The sequence below is a fragment of the Zonotrichia albicollis genome, chromosome 6, assembly GCF_047830755.1.
Source record: "Zonotrichia albicollis isolate bZonAlb1 chromosome 6, bZonAlb1.hap1, whole genome shotgun sequence".
NCBI lineage: Eukaryota > Metazoa > Chordata > Aves > Passeriformes > Passerellidae > Zonotrichia > Zonotrichia albicollis.
This window is the reverse complement of record NC_133824.1, coordinates 39,113,241-39,125,304: the sequence shown is the minus strand read 5'-3', so window position 1 is coordinate 39,125,304 and position 12,064 is coordinate 39,113,241. Positions and strand designations below refer to the sequence as shown.

The 12,064-nt window shown below is 37.0% G+C and overlaps 1 protein-coding gene across 1 annotated transcript in view; it reads right to left on the bottom strand.

Moving 5' to 3' along the window:
* Positions 1-2,126: 2,126 nt before the first annotated feature.
* MUC2 (mucin 2, oligomeric mucus/gel-forming) overlaps positions 2,127-12,064 on the bottom strand; it is a 64,609-nt gene continuing 54,671 nt past the window's right edge. The window contains exons 55-69 of the mRNA XM_074542183.1: positions 11,010-11,193; positions 10,683-10,887; positions 9,857-10,041; positions 9,159-9,225; positions 8,737-8,837; positions 8,546-8,577; positions 8,194-8,368; positions 7,480-7,584; positions 6,840-6,880; positions 6,084-6,206; positions 5,544-5,642; positions 4,760-4,888; positions 4,044-4,083; positions 3,632-3,761; positions 2,127-2,534 (exon numbers count right to left, since the gene is read on the bottom strand). Of these exons, the coding sequence (XP_074398284.1) occupies positions 2,279-2,534; positions 3,632-3,761; positions 4,044-4,083; positions 4,760-4,888; positions 5,544-5,642; positions 6,084-6,206; positions 6,840-6,880; positions 7,480-7,584; positions 8,194-8,368; positions 8,546-8,577; positions 8,737-8,837; positions 9,159-9,225; positions 9,857-10,041; positions 10,683-10,887; positions 11,010-11,193 (1,872 nt within the window). The 3' untranslated portion in view covers positions 2,127-2,278. The remainder of the gene's footprint in view (positions 2,535-3,631; positions 3,762-4,043; positions 4,084-4,759; positions 4,889-5,543; positions 5,643-6,083; positions 6,207-6,839; positions 6,881-7,479; positions 7,585-8,193; positions 8,369-8,545; positions 8,578-8,736; positions 8,838-9,158; positions 9,226-9,856; positions 10,042-10,682; positions 10,888-11,009; positions 11,194-12,064) is intronic.

Below are 12,064 nucleotides of genomic sequence, written 5' to 3'. Positions count from 1 at the left end.
CTACTTTTTGTAGGGATACACAGTTAAAAGTTTCTTTTCTTCCTTTCTCTCCCAAGTACTATCAGTGGATTTCTCCACTGGAGAAAGTTTAATCTGTTCAACTCTGTCATCCAGTTCCACTGGAAATGCAGGTGCAAACTGAACCTCTAAGTTCTAAGGCGAATAAGAGTGCAGAAAGGAGTGGAGGTTTGGCATGTGCAGTGTGACCTGGAACTGGCAGGAACTTGTAAGTAAGAGTTCTCTGACAGTATGTGCTTGTGAACCTGCTTATGGGCAGCACTGATCCAGCAACAAAACTGAGGGGGCTGCCATAACTCAGAGCACTGTGACAAATAACACCTTGTATGTAAATTCCTGTCAGAATAATTGTCTTTCCAGTGCTTACTAAGTGCTTAATAAATGTCTGTAGGGAGTGAGAAGTTTTGTTATTCTCAGAAATAAAACCCTCTACATGATGAAATAAAAACTCCCTTTCGAGGCAGTTGCTTTTTTGGTATGAAGGGACTTTACATTCTCAGCCATAGACTGCCCTGCAGTGGTGAAGCCAAAATCTGCAGCCTTACTGACTTTTATTCAGGATCTTTAGAATTCCTCATTAAGAAGTAGTTTGCCCATCACTAGACGGGACAGAAAGAGCCTGTGAAAACTACAGACCAAATGAAAAATAAATGAAACAAGGAAGATTTCATATTTCAATGTAAATACAGTGTGGAGCAAAATTCACTACTGACTAGTAACATTTTATCTTTTTTTCATAAGAAACAAGGCAGATTTGATCACATCTTGTATCTGTGTCCAGAAGTTATTTGCTGACTTCAGTCAAATTTAACTGCAAAAATAAAAATCTCAAAGACAGCTAAATGTCAACAGATTTTGAGAAAAGCAGTTTCTGCAAAAAGCTCAAGGAAATATATGGTTCTAGTGTCAGCATAGAAATTTTTGGATAACAAAAAGTTCACAGAGGAGAGTGACTTTGTATGTGCCCTGGGAGAAAACTCTCAGTCACATCTTACAATGAATGTAGAGATAGAAATCATTAGAAACCTGTACTAAAGCAGAAATTTGGCTTCATTTAATCTGCAGCTTGCTCTGTAAACTGACAAAACTTCCTTCTTGTTAGATCAGCTACCTCTCCAACTCCAGAGAAATCTTCTTTCCAATCAGAGTTTTGTAATGCTGAAAAAAATACAGGGTTTCATTTTCTGCACATTCTTATCAGTCTTATAAAAAGGCAGAATTCTTATCTGCCTTTTAAGCTGGAGTACATTTGATAGTAGCAAAAAATGGTGCCATCAACCCTTTAGGTAGCAAAGATGCCAGTATTGAGGTTGGCTATTGCCAATAAAGTTATCATTAATGGAGATAAAATAAACGAAAAGCTTTTTTTTTTTCCTTCACTATAACAGGTGTGGTTTACCCTCATTGTACTCTAAGATGATTCAAGAGAAATTAACATCTTCCAGTTACCTGTTTCACCTCCCCTTACAATAAGATAAACAGGCACTCCTTTAGATTTGTCCTTTGTTGAGAGACAAATAAATGTCAAAAATGGCTATTGCTTTCCATTTTCTGCAGAGGAAGCCTAGGATTACTTAGCTTAATGATGGGCATCTGTTTTGCAAATGTTGGAATTTAGAGAGCTCTTACTATGGTAGTAACTGTACATCCTGAAAGCACTGTGAGTAATCTTCATATAGCTGAAGGACTACTTTTTTAGTGAAAATACATAATTGCAGTTCTAACATACAGAGCCCTGCTAAAGGAAGTTCTGGTGATGAACTAAAGTTTCTCTAAGTTATCTGAGTAATTTCATGACCATCATTCCTCTTTGCCTTTGTTTTGGCAGACAGCATAATCTTCTCTCCCACCTTATAGACTGGATCTTCTGAACAGCCCAATCTGATCAGCTTTTAAGGAGACATGAGTAGATACCCCAAAAATTTTGGAAACCACTTGACTTCCTATAACTTGAAAAACAACTTTTCTTCTCTCTTCAAACTAAAATTCATCAAGACTGTATAAAAATGAGTACAAAAGCCATGCTTTTTGAGATGTGCTTTTAATCATTCAGAGGATTTGGAAAGGACTGAAGAGGTTATGCACTTGTAAGAATACAAATTTGTGTTCTTATTTTGTGCACAAATAAATAGGGCACAGTTAATTAATTAGAGAACAAACAGGATGCAGTTACTGGGAAAAGTAAAGTTCAAAAGTAGTCAAGGAAGCTAAGAATGTTCACAGTCCTTTCAGTCAATAATGCCAGAGGGGTTTTTTGCCTTCATTTTGATGTTAAGCTGATGGCTCTCTTGATCCTGTTCAGGGCAGTGGTCTTCTCATTTACTTCATTGTTCTGCAGCTCATTGGACTCTGGCCTCTGGCATTCAGTGTCTTGACAGCTGCAGCTCTCCACGTAGATGTACTTGTGTGACACTGCGTGCCCACCAGGGCATTTCAGAACCACGTACTTCTCAGTGGTGCTTGTTTCTCTGCAGCAGGAGCAGCTGTGGTCCATGGAATTGGCCTCAGCAGAGTATCTGTCAACATGTAAAATGGCAATGTTACTCAGTGCCAGAAGCCAATGTACAGGAGAGGGTGGAATCAGGTACAGAACTCCTGTGAGAAGAGCCACAGCTGTGGCTAATGGAAGTGCTAAGCTCATCTGACAGAGCAGTGATTGTAAAATGCCTAACCCAACCAGGGCAATGTTAACACAAAGGGGAAGCAGCAGCTCTTTCTGTTCCCATCTCACTGCAAAGTATGTTTTGCAATCTTGTATCCATCAGCTTCCTAAGCACCATTCCTAACCTGAAGAATCTGTCAATATCAGGCTATAAGCTGTGACAAAATCGATCTTTTTCTTGCATTTAGAAGAAAACACAACAAGACCCTAAGATGATCAGGAATTTCAAAATACTAATAAACTCCCTGGCTTCTCAGAGTTCCATGTGATACTGAAGATTAGTTTTCATCCATGTAAGGTACACTGTGGCAAGCTCAGTGATAGGCAGTAAGTGACAGTTTCTTTGGAGAGCTAGAGCTGGTTTTGCAGTGTTTTAGTAGCTCATTACCAGATGTCCTACTAACCACTTCCTTATAATCAATTTTTAATATATCCTCTCATTTCAGAGAAAAATGTACTCAAGTTACTCTACTAACACCACAACTCAAACAATCTCTCATTTCTTCACTGCATAAAAATTGTGCATATTTGAATCTTCCTTTGAAAGATGTATGTGTATTTCATTTTAGCTGTTAACTATTGAGTAGCAGCTTTTCCACTTCCATTTGCAAGTCTGGCTGCTCTCTGGGCTCATTCTCATTATAGGAAATAATCCATGTTCTTTTGTGACAATTTCTAGCCTAGGTGGTCTGACACAAAGCCAGCTCTTAATGGATGAATAGCCCTTATCATACCTGTCTGAATCCCAAGCCAATTTAATACACTTTTCTGCTTTGTATTACAACAAATCAGCTCGTCAGTCACAGATTCCATGATTTTATGTCCATGATTCATGAGGCAGATAGTTCCAGGTCTTCTACCATTGTGTAGTCTACTATTTATTGTTCCTTTTATATAAACAAGCTCAGTGCCACCATGACTTAAATCTCATTGTCTGGTGAGTTTACTTACAGCGAGAAGGTTCCACATGTTCCTTCACATTCAGTCATGTCAACTCTGTCCACGGAGCGGCAGCCATTGTAGACAATAAAGTCCTTTCTGTGGCGCACAGAGCACGGTGTGCTGCTGTCCAGAGGGGCACCTGCAGGGAAAGAGCAGAAAATACTTTCAGTGAAATAACTCCAGAAGTCCCTCGCACCTCAGCATTCCCTGGGCTTCACTAGTGCACTCAAAGAATTGCCTTAAGTGCTCTTTCTGCCTTTTAAGTTCAAACTTCTCCAGAGAGATCAGACAGTGAAGTCTTGGAATGACAAATATAAACGTAGAAGTATCTATTTAAATACAAATTTATCTGGAAAATGGGCTGATTTAAGAAGACAATTCATTCTCTGTATTGTTGATTCAGACACACTGGCGTACTTACATGTTCTGCAACAACCATTAGGTAAGAATGAAATAGTTCCCTAAAATAAAAAAGAAACAAAAAAAATTACATTATCCTATTTTTCTATATTAAAAAGGCATTAAGACCAAAACCTGAGGAGAGCAATACATCAGTGGCTGTAAATAACCAGTGAAAACTGGTTATTGTACTGTAACATTGATCTAGATAACCAAAGATAACAGCCTCTTCCCGACTTCACAAAGGACTGTGAAAATACAAACAATTCTTTGAAGGAAGTCTACAGTTAACATCATGAAATTTTTGCTCAGAAGCAATTCCAACAAATGGTTTCTCAGAGTCCTCTGTATTTGAATGGGAACTATGCACAGTGTTACTGCCAATCTACTTACTGACTGAACAGCTTGTGTTTTAGCATTCAAGGAAACCTGGATTTTGTTGAGACGGAACCCCAAACAAAGCAGTCAGCTAAGATTCAGTATCTTGGTGCTGACCAGTATTTTGGCCACTGAGAGACAGCTACCAATTATAAACCTTGAATTCTCACCCAGGCATCTTATTTTGTATACTCTCTAGGGCTGTGCATGGGTGCATCTAGAACTTCTGCCCTAAGGACTGAGAAATTATGATGAAAGGCCATCGGAGCTAAATTTTACTTTTGTTGTTAGTTAGATGGCTGAAATAAAATTAAGTAATCTATGTATGGAGTAGAGGGTAAATTTTCCATTTTTACTTACAGGTTTGCAGCTGTCTTCATTGAATGCTGGACAGGTAATCTCAGATGTGGAAGCAATAAGCTGGTCATGGACATCTACACAGCTATAAATGGTGCAGTTGTTGTGAGGATCATTTTTAAAGTCTCCAGGCTGCAAGAGAAATGCAAAATGTAATAAGGATAGCTGAAGGGAGCTGAGACAGAAATTTTACTGCCCTCTGATAATAACTTTCATCTTGTTTCCCAGTCAATTATTTTTAGGTTAACAGCCATTTGGGATACAGATCATGACATGTATTGCAATACGCCCTACATTGAGAGAATTTCAGTTTTATATGGTATTTTCCTTGAGAAAGAAATAAAAATGTCTCTAAAGTACATGGAGTACTTTACCAAAATCATCCATGCCAATGGATTTTGCCTTCAAAAAACTAGACTATTTTATATTAATTAAGAAAGACCCTAAACCTTCCTCCTACTACAGCAATAGAATTGTTGCATATGCAGGCTTTAATGGTGTTTTTCAGCATACTGAAATCAAATAACACAGAAAAGCTGAAGCTTCCAGACACTGGAAGAAAACCCCTTCCAATGGTATTGGATTTCTCATTCCAGGAAGGGCCTTACAGATAATTTTATTTGATGAAACCTACCTTCAGGTGAAAAAATTGTAGCTAGGTTTTGAGATTTTGATCTTTCAGGTGCAAGCTTATACTAAAGCCTTGTCTCTGGCAATGGGGAGTTCCCTTTTTGGAACTGGGAACTTTACAGATTTGGTGGAGAACTAAGACATAGAGCATACTTACACTCAAGATGAGTTCAGAATTGTCTGATGTCTTTATAATACACTTGGTCTGCACACATTTTCCACAGCATTCGCCTTTCACTGGTTTAAGTTCATATCCCTAGAAATTAAAAGTAATTAAAAACAATAGCACTATAATTTTTGAAAAATAAATGAAAACATATGAATTCATAAATTGATTACGCTTTGAAGTGCACTCAAGATTTGTGCCTTTTTGTGTTCCAAATCAACAGGAGACAAGTGATAGCAGCAGGTTATAAATGGAATAAATTAAAGCACTAGAATAAATATGCATAGTAATTAAATATTACTCCACAATGTGGTCTACAGAAATTTCCCAGCTAATTCTGCCAGTGTGAGCTGAATGCTGACAGTTACACAGTTAATCTCAGGCAGTAGATTGCTCAAAGAACAGTTGATAAGCATGCTGGAGTTGGTCTCTAGGTTTCAGCTCCCTGTCCTTTGCTTAATACCACTCGCTGGTCAAACTGGAGTTCAAAGATACTTTGGAGTCTTGTTTTTCTTTAAGTTTGCCACTTACTGGTTGACAGTATGTGTTGCAGGGGACACGTTCACAGGAGATTATATTCAGTTGAGTGCTGACGTTAACATCATTTGTGCAGACACAATTCTGGCACTTGTCAACAAAGACTGAGGAGTTGGGCTACACATTTAAAGGAAAAAAATCACATATTAATGAGTTATTACATGTTTAAAGAGATATTTATTAATTTTTTTAAAATCTGCAAATGAAGCAATGGAAAAGGAAAAGAATCAGATAAAGACAACTGGATAGCTATTTGGCTAGTCATTTAAGAAGACAACATTTAAAATACTGAATATAATTGAATGTGTCTTTATTGAAGTCCTGTATATCAATGACAAACTCTGATATTAAAAGAAAAGGTACAGTTACTAGACCCAAGAGAATTAGAAATCTAAATTTGGTTAGAATAATACTTATTTATATGGTTTTTAGTTTTTGAAAACAGAGTCTTAAAACTGCAATAGTGTGCTGACAGTAAATGTGGACTGACTTTTTTAAATGCTAGCACACTTAACCCAAATTCCTCTATGATGCTGACGTACATGCAGCTCTTCAATTTCTTTCCTTTTGAAAAGTTTCCAGGAAACTTTTCAAAAAAGGTTTAGCTTTGTGAAATTGATAAACTCCTGGCATAAATTTGAAAATGTATAAAATATCTATTGTACTGGATAAACCTTTTCATAGCACTTCTGATCAAATATACTAACGGTCTTTTAAGCATTTTTGAAGACTGTTTGAAACAGAACTTACCAAGAACTCAGCATTCTCATGTACGCAAACCCCCTTGGGAACTGTTAATAAGCAAGGAGTTAGAAGTTTAGATAGGAAAAATGAATAAAAAATGTCTTCAACTCACTCTAATCCAACTAATTTCTTCCACAATGAATCACAATTCATATGGTTATTCCCCAGTTCTGGTAGCAGATGCAACATGTATAAACTATAAAAACTAATACTGCATGTGAAAGAAGGGAAAAAGATTTGTCCCAAAATATGCAGTACAGTTTGTAGCCAAGAATGTCCACTTAAAAGATACAAAGTGCTTCCTTGTTTCAGTTAGCAAGAACTGCAAATATGTCTTTTACTGGGGATGCTTCTAGGGACTTTGCTAGATTAAGCTGAGACCATCATCCCAGTTAATTCTGTAGCTGTTCTTCCATTTATTTATAAGCAGGAAATTGAACTTGAGTCACCTGAGCTGTATCTGTTTTCCTAGTTTCATAACTATAGCACTAATAACCAATTTTAATAGTAGTGAATTTGTAGAATCTGACTGTGTTTAACAACTCTTTCAAAAGGCTATTGCACAGTCTTATTAAGTGTAATGCTAAATTATGTAATAAACAGAACTATAAGGCTGATCTTTGTAATATATTTCCAAGGGACTTACCACATTGGTATACAGGACAGCACTGACCACTGGGAATATAAGAATGAACTTCAAATCCCAGTGAGCACTTGGGGGCTTTAGCTGTGCACAAGCTTGTATTGCATTCTGAGGAAAAGAAAAATAAAAATCATAAGCTAGAAAACACATTAATTCACAGCTACTAGAAATAAGCACCTATCAAAGCACTCACGATGAATTTTCTATTGCTAGGAAACAGTCCAGATCATCTTCAAAAAAATCCAAATTGCAAATAGAGAACACATTTTTCCTCATAAATCCAGGCACTGGATATGGGGTACTGTATTAGTTTATGAATTTTTTTCTACTGTGCAATTATGCTGTGTTAATAAAGTATCACCATTCTATGCAAAGAAGTAGGGAACAACTCCTACTCTCTCCATGATCTTAGGCAACTGCTGGAAAATGAAAATCCACAGAGAATTTCATAATCTCTCTGCATTTTGCTTAAATAAAATGTGGCCCTGAACACAATAACTATAGCTTTAGTTATGTTGAGTCCCATAACTGTAAATTCAGTTATACTGATTCATTGCAATATTAAAATGTATTTTCCCTAGCACTGGGCAAGTTGATTTTTAAAAGCATGTGAAAAGATACTATTTTGTGACTCCCTGCAGTAGATCTCTGGTACTAAGGTAGTTCAGTCTCTTTTCCTTTCTATTTCCAAGAGGTAGAGAAAGACTAGAAACTCACTGCAAGTGAAAAGAGGGCAGCAGGAGTCTTTAGGATTGACTTCAGTGACTTCATAGAAGCCTTCTCCTTCACAAGTGACCTTCTTTTGATGGCATACATGAGGCTCACATACAATGCCATGTTCACCTTCCAGGCAAATACAGTCCTTACAGTCCACTGTAAACTTTTCTCCAAACTGCCATTGAAAAACAATAAAATGAGTGATTGCATAGTAACCAATTAAAAGGAACAAAAGTAAAACCAGGAATACAAAGTAAAGAGATGACAAAACAAGATTGTACCAGTGAAAACCACTCTCCTCTCCTCCCCACCCAAACTTCTACTTGAAATCCAAAAGCATACAGCATCATACCTCTCTTGATACCATATCCACTCCAACACAGCCTGGAAAATACCAAAATAAATTTCCATTACCAGTCATATAAGAGGAGGCATCTCTACTATACATTGTATGAGCACTGCACACAGTCAAATCTTTGTTGTATACATGGAGGGAAACAAAGAAGGAACTATCATGCATCCAAGTGAAGCAGTAAAACTCACCACAGGTTTTCACGCAGACATCCACACCAGAGTCATACAGCATGGTTCCATTAGGGCAGAAACAGCCTTCCACTTGTTTAGTTGATGTCTCATTCTGTCCTCTATAAGACAAAATGTTCAGAGAAAGGCCATTAATGTCATAGGCACATACAGGAGGATTATGCAAAATAACCTTTCACTGAAAATACAGTGGCAAATGATCTGCCCATTTGTGACTGGGGTTTGCAGTGTCAGTTTGATATAGCCAAACAACAGAAACAGAAACAGTTCAGGCACTCAGATTTAGGGTCAACAGAATAGTGCTAATAAATTTGACTGTCAGTTTAAGAAATGAGAGGAGGTTGATTTTGCTCATTCACCTGTGCATTAGATACAATTGAATAGTTGTACAAGCTATAACTAACTGTGAAGGAATTTTTTACCTTGATTTGCAGGTCGTCTCTTTAATAGGACCACATGCTCTATATTCTTTACCTGGAGGACATTCATGAGCTGGAATGGAAGAACAAAAAGGAGGAACAGCTCAGTAACAATATTGTATAAAAGCCCCATGACCTTATGCCAACAACTTAAGCACTGTTTACTCATTTTCCTACTTATCTATAACAATCTTGAAAAGTAAAGAGGAAATATCCCAGATAGACTTATGTCTCTAAATGGAATAATTTTGTGCAATTTAGCCATAGATATAATACTGTACTTTAAGGTGATAAAGCCAGGGGTCTCCATCTTGACTATAATTTTTTGCATAGTTTTAGTCTCTTTTGCACAACTTCTCAAAAGGGAGTGTCATCCTTCCCTTTGTGCTCTTACTACAGATCAAAACTAATGTACATGTCACCAAATAGAGAGTAATCTGCTGCCTGCAAAGCATAGAGCTGCCGGCGTACAAAAAAAGTATGTACTGATACAGATGTTTCTGGCACAGTCAATGCATGTATATTTTTGCAGGCCAATTTATCATTCCCTTTGTTAAAAATGTTACTGCAAAATTACTTAAGGTGAGCAGGTGCTGTGATTTATTGGTGTTTTCATTACTCTGAAAGCAGTATGACATTATGTGGAACTGTTTCAGCAGTAATCTTCCTCAATAATTCAAGATGAATTTTTATGTCCAGATACTTACAGCATACACCATTGGTGTGTTTTCTCCAGTCAATGCACGCCCCTTGATCAGCACAGGTGGCAGCATAGATCTGCAGACTTGAGCATTCCAGGTCTAGGTTGGGAAGTACACAGCTATCAAAAACGCAGGCTGCATAGTACTTCTCAGGCTGGACAAACGCATGGCATGGCTTGAACACACTACAAACAGAAATATTTATCGTTATTCATATCTATTTTAATGTGCTTAACATTTCAATGTGCTTAACATGCTATCATGTGGCAACAGTGGACGCAGGAGATTAGGGAGATGTGGATGTGGACTATTGATGAGAGATTTGTGCTAAGAGCACTTATCCAGATAGTAACCTTCCAACATACCTTAAAATATTTTTCCCTCCCTTATAAAACACTTTGACACCAACATTTTGAGTCCAGGAATTGTATATTATTGGGTGCAACAATGTGCTATCTCTTTAAAGCAATTTTAATTATTTTTCTTATTAATTTCTGACATGGTGTTCTAAAAATTAAGATTTCTATTTTCAGTTGGACTCTGTTTTCTGCTAAGTAAACATAGGAAAAGGTAAGAACATGGGACAGGGTAGGGCAGAGAGTGTAAAAGAATATGGGAACATCAACAAAGGTTAATATGGCAGCCAGAGGGTTGAAAGAAACTGTCAGCAAAAAATAATAGCCAGAAAAAGTGAAATGAGTAGAAGCAAATCATAAAGATACAAGAAATGGAAAAACAGCTAGAGACACTTTCCACTGGTAAGCTAATCCTAAAATTTCCATTTAAATCAAAGACCAAAGGCTTGTAAAACTGAAAGGATTGTTACCTTCCCAAAATAAGCTCGCAGATGGACGATTCTTTGCAAGGCTGTGTTGGTGTTGTGCTAGGTGAACCTGTAGGAACTAGGCCTGGAGAGCACTGTGGTTTGGAAGGATCAACAACTTGCCAATGATCTGCCATGGTTTCACAGTTTTCTACAATGTTTCCATTTGGCAGCATGCAGTCATCTGCCGTGTTGTTATTGCAAGTACCTAAGGGTGGTATGTGGAGAAAGAATTCACTCACAGATTTGCTAGGAAACACCATTCATCTTTGCATCAGGGCTGTCACTGTGGTTTTCTGAGAGTGCAAAATTTGGAAGAGTGAGCCTTACCACATTGTCCCTGGGTATTGTTGCCAAACAGGCTGTAGGGCATTCTGATAGAAAAGGACAAGCCATTGTAGGTCACATTCATTTTCAGCTCAGGAATTTCCACAACACTATTTATGCCTGACTCATAGATGCTCACACCAAACTTCTTGTAAGGCAAAGCCACGAGCTGGTTGTTTACAGTCACCTAATAAATAAAGGAAAACAGAAAAGAGGCATAAATTTGGTTTGACTTTTCAAAACAATTGACTGTTCCTTTGTTTTGCAGAGAGAATGTAAAGGTAAATAATATCCTTTTAATTTGTAACAAATGTTCCTGTGTTTCCTTTGTTACTGGAAAGTCAAACTTTTCTTCTCTGAGCCACAAAAAGTCCATTAACCTCTGACAAATGAGGTTATTCAATGTTTAAACCAGATAAATCCTAACACTCAACAGACTTATTAGAGTGACTATGGCATCAAGAACTCCTCATGAAAGTGGAATATAAAATTCTCCTAAATTCATATGGTATAAAGTTTTAGGTTTCTGGGCATAAAGGGAATGTGCTTATAGGAAAATTAAATAACAGAAATAAGACTAAACTGTATTATTTATTTTAATACAGTAGCCATGATATACCTGTGAAACTAATACTACTATTTTACTCAGCAGAGATTTTTTTGCTTTAGAGAAAAAAGATGTCTAAATGTTGTAAATTTTCAACAATATGTTGCAACCTAACTTGTAATATTCTCACACAGTAATGTACAGAAATAAACCAAATAAACATTAAAAAGCTAAGAGCCCCAAACACTTCTCACTAATTTTGAAGCCCAAAAACCTTGGCATCACATTTATCAGTGGAATAAAAATATGTGTCCTACTCTGAAAAACTAAAAAGGTGACACAAGTCAAAGTTACTAATGGTACTTTTAAAAAATGCTTCAGGCCAGCACTTTATTGTTATGTCTACCTTACATTATTTCCTCCCATTCCACGTTGTTTTCCTTTGTTACATTATTGTTAATTATAAATTAACTTATTTTATATCCTTAACTCTTAGCGATACACACTTGTG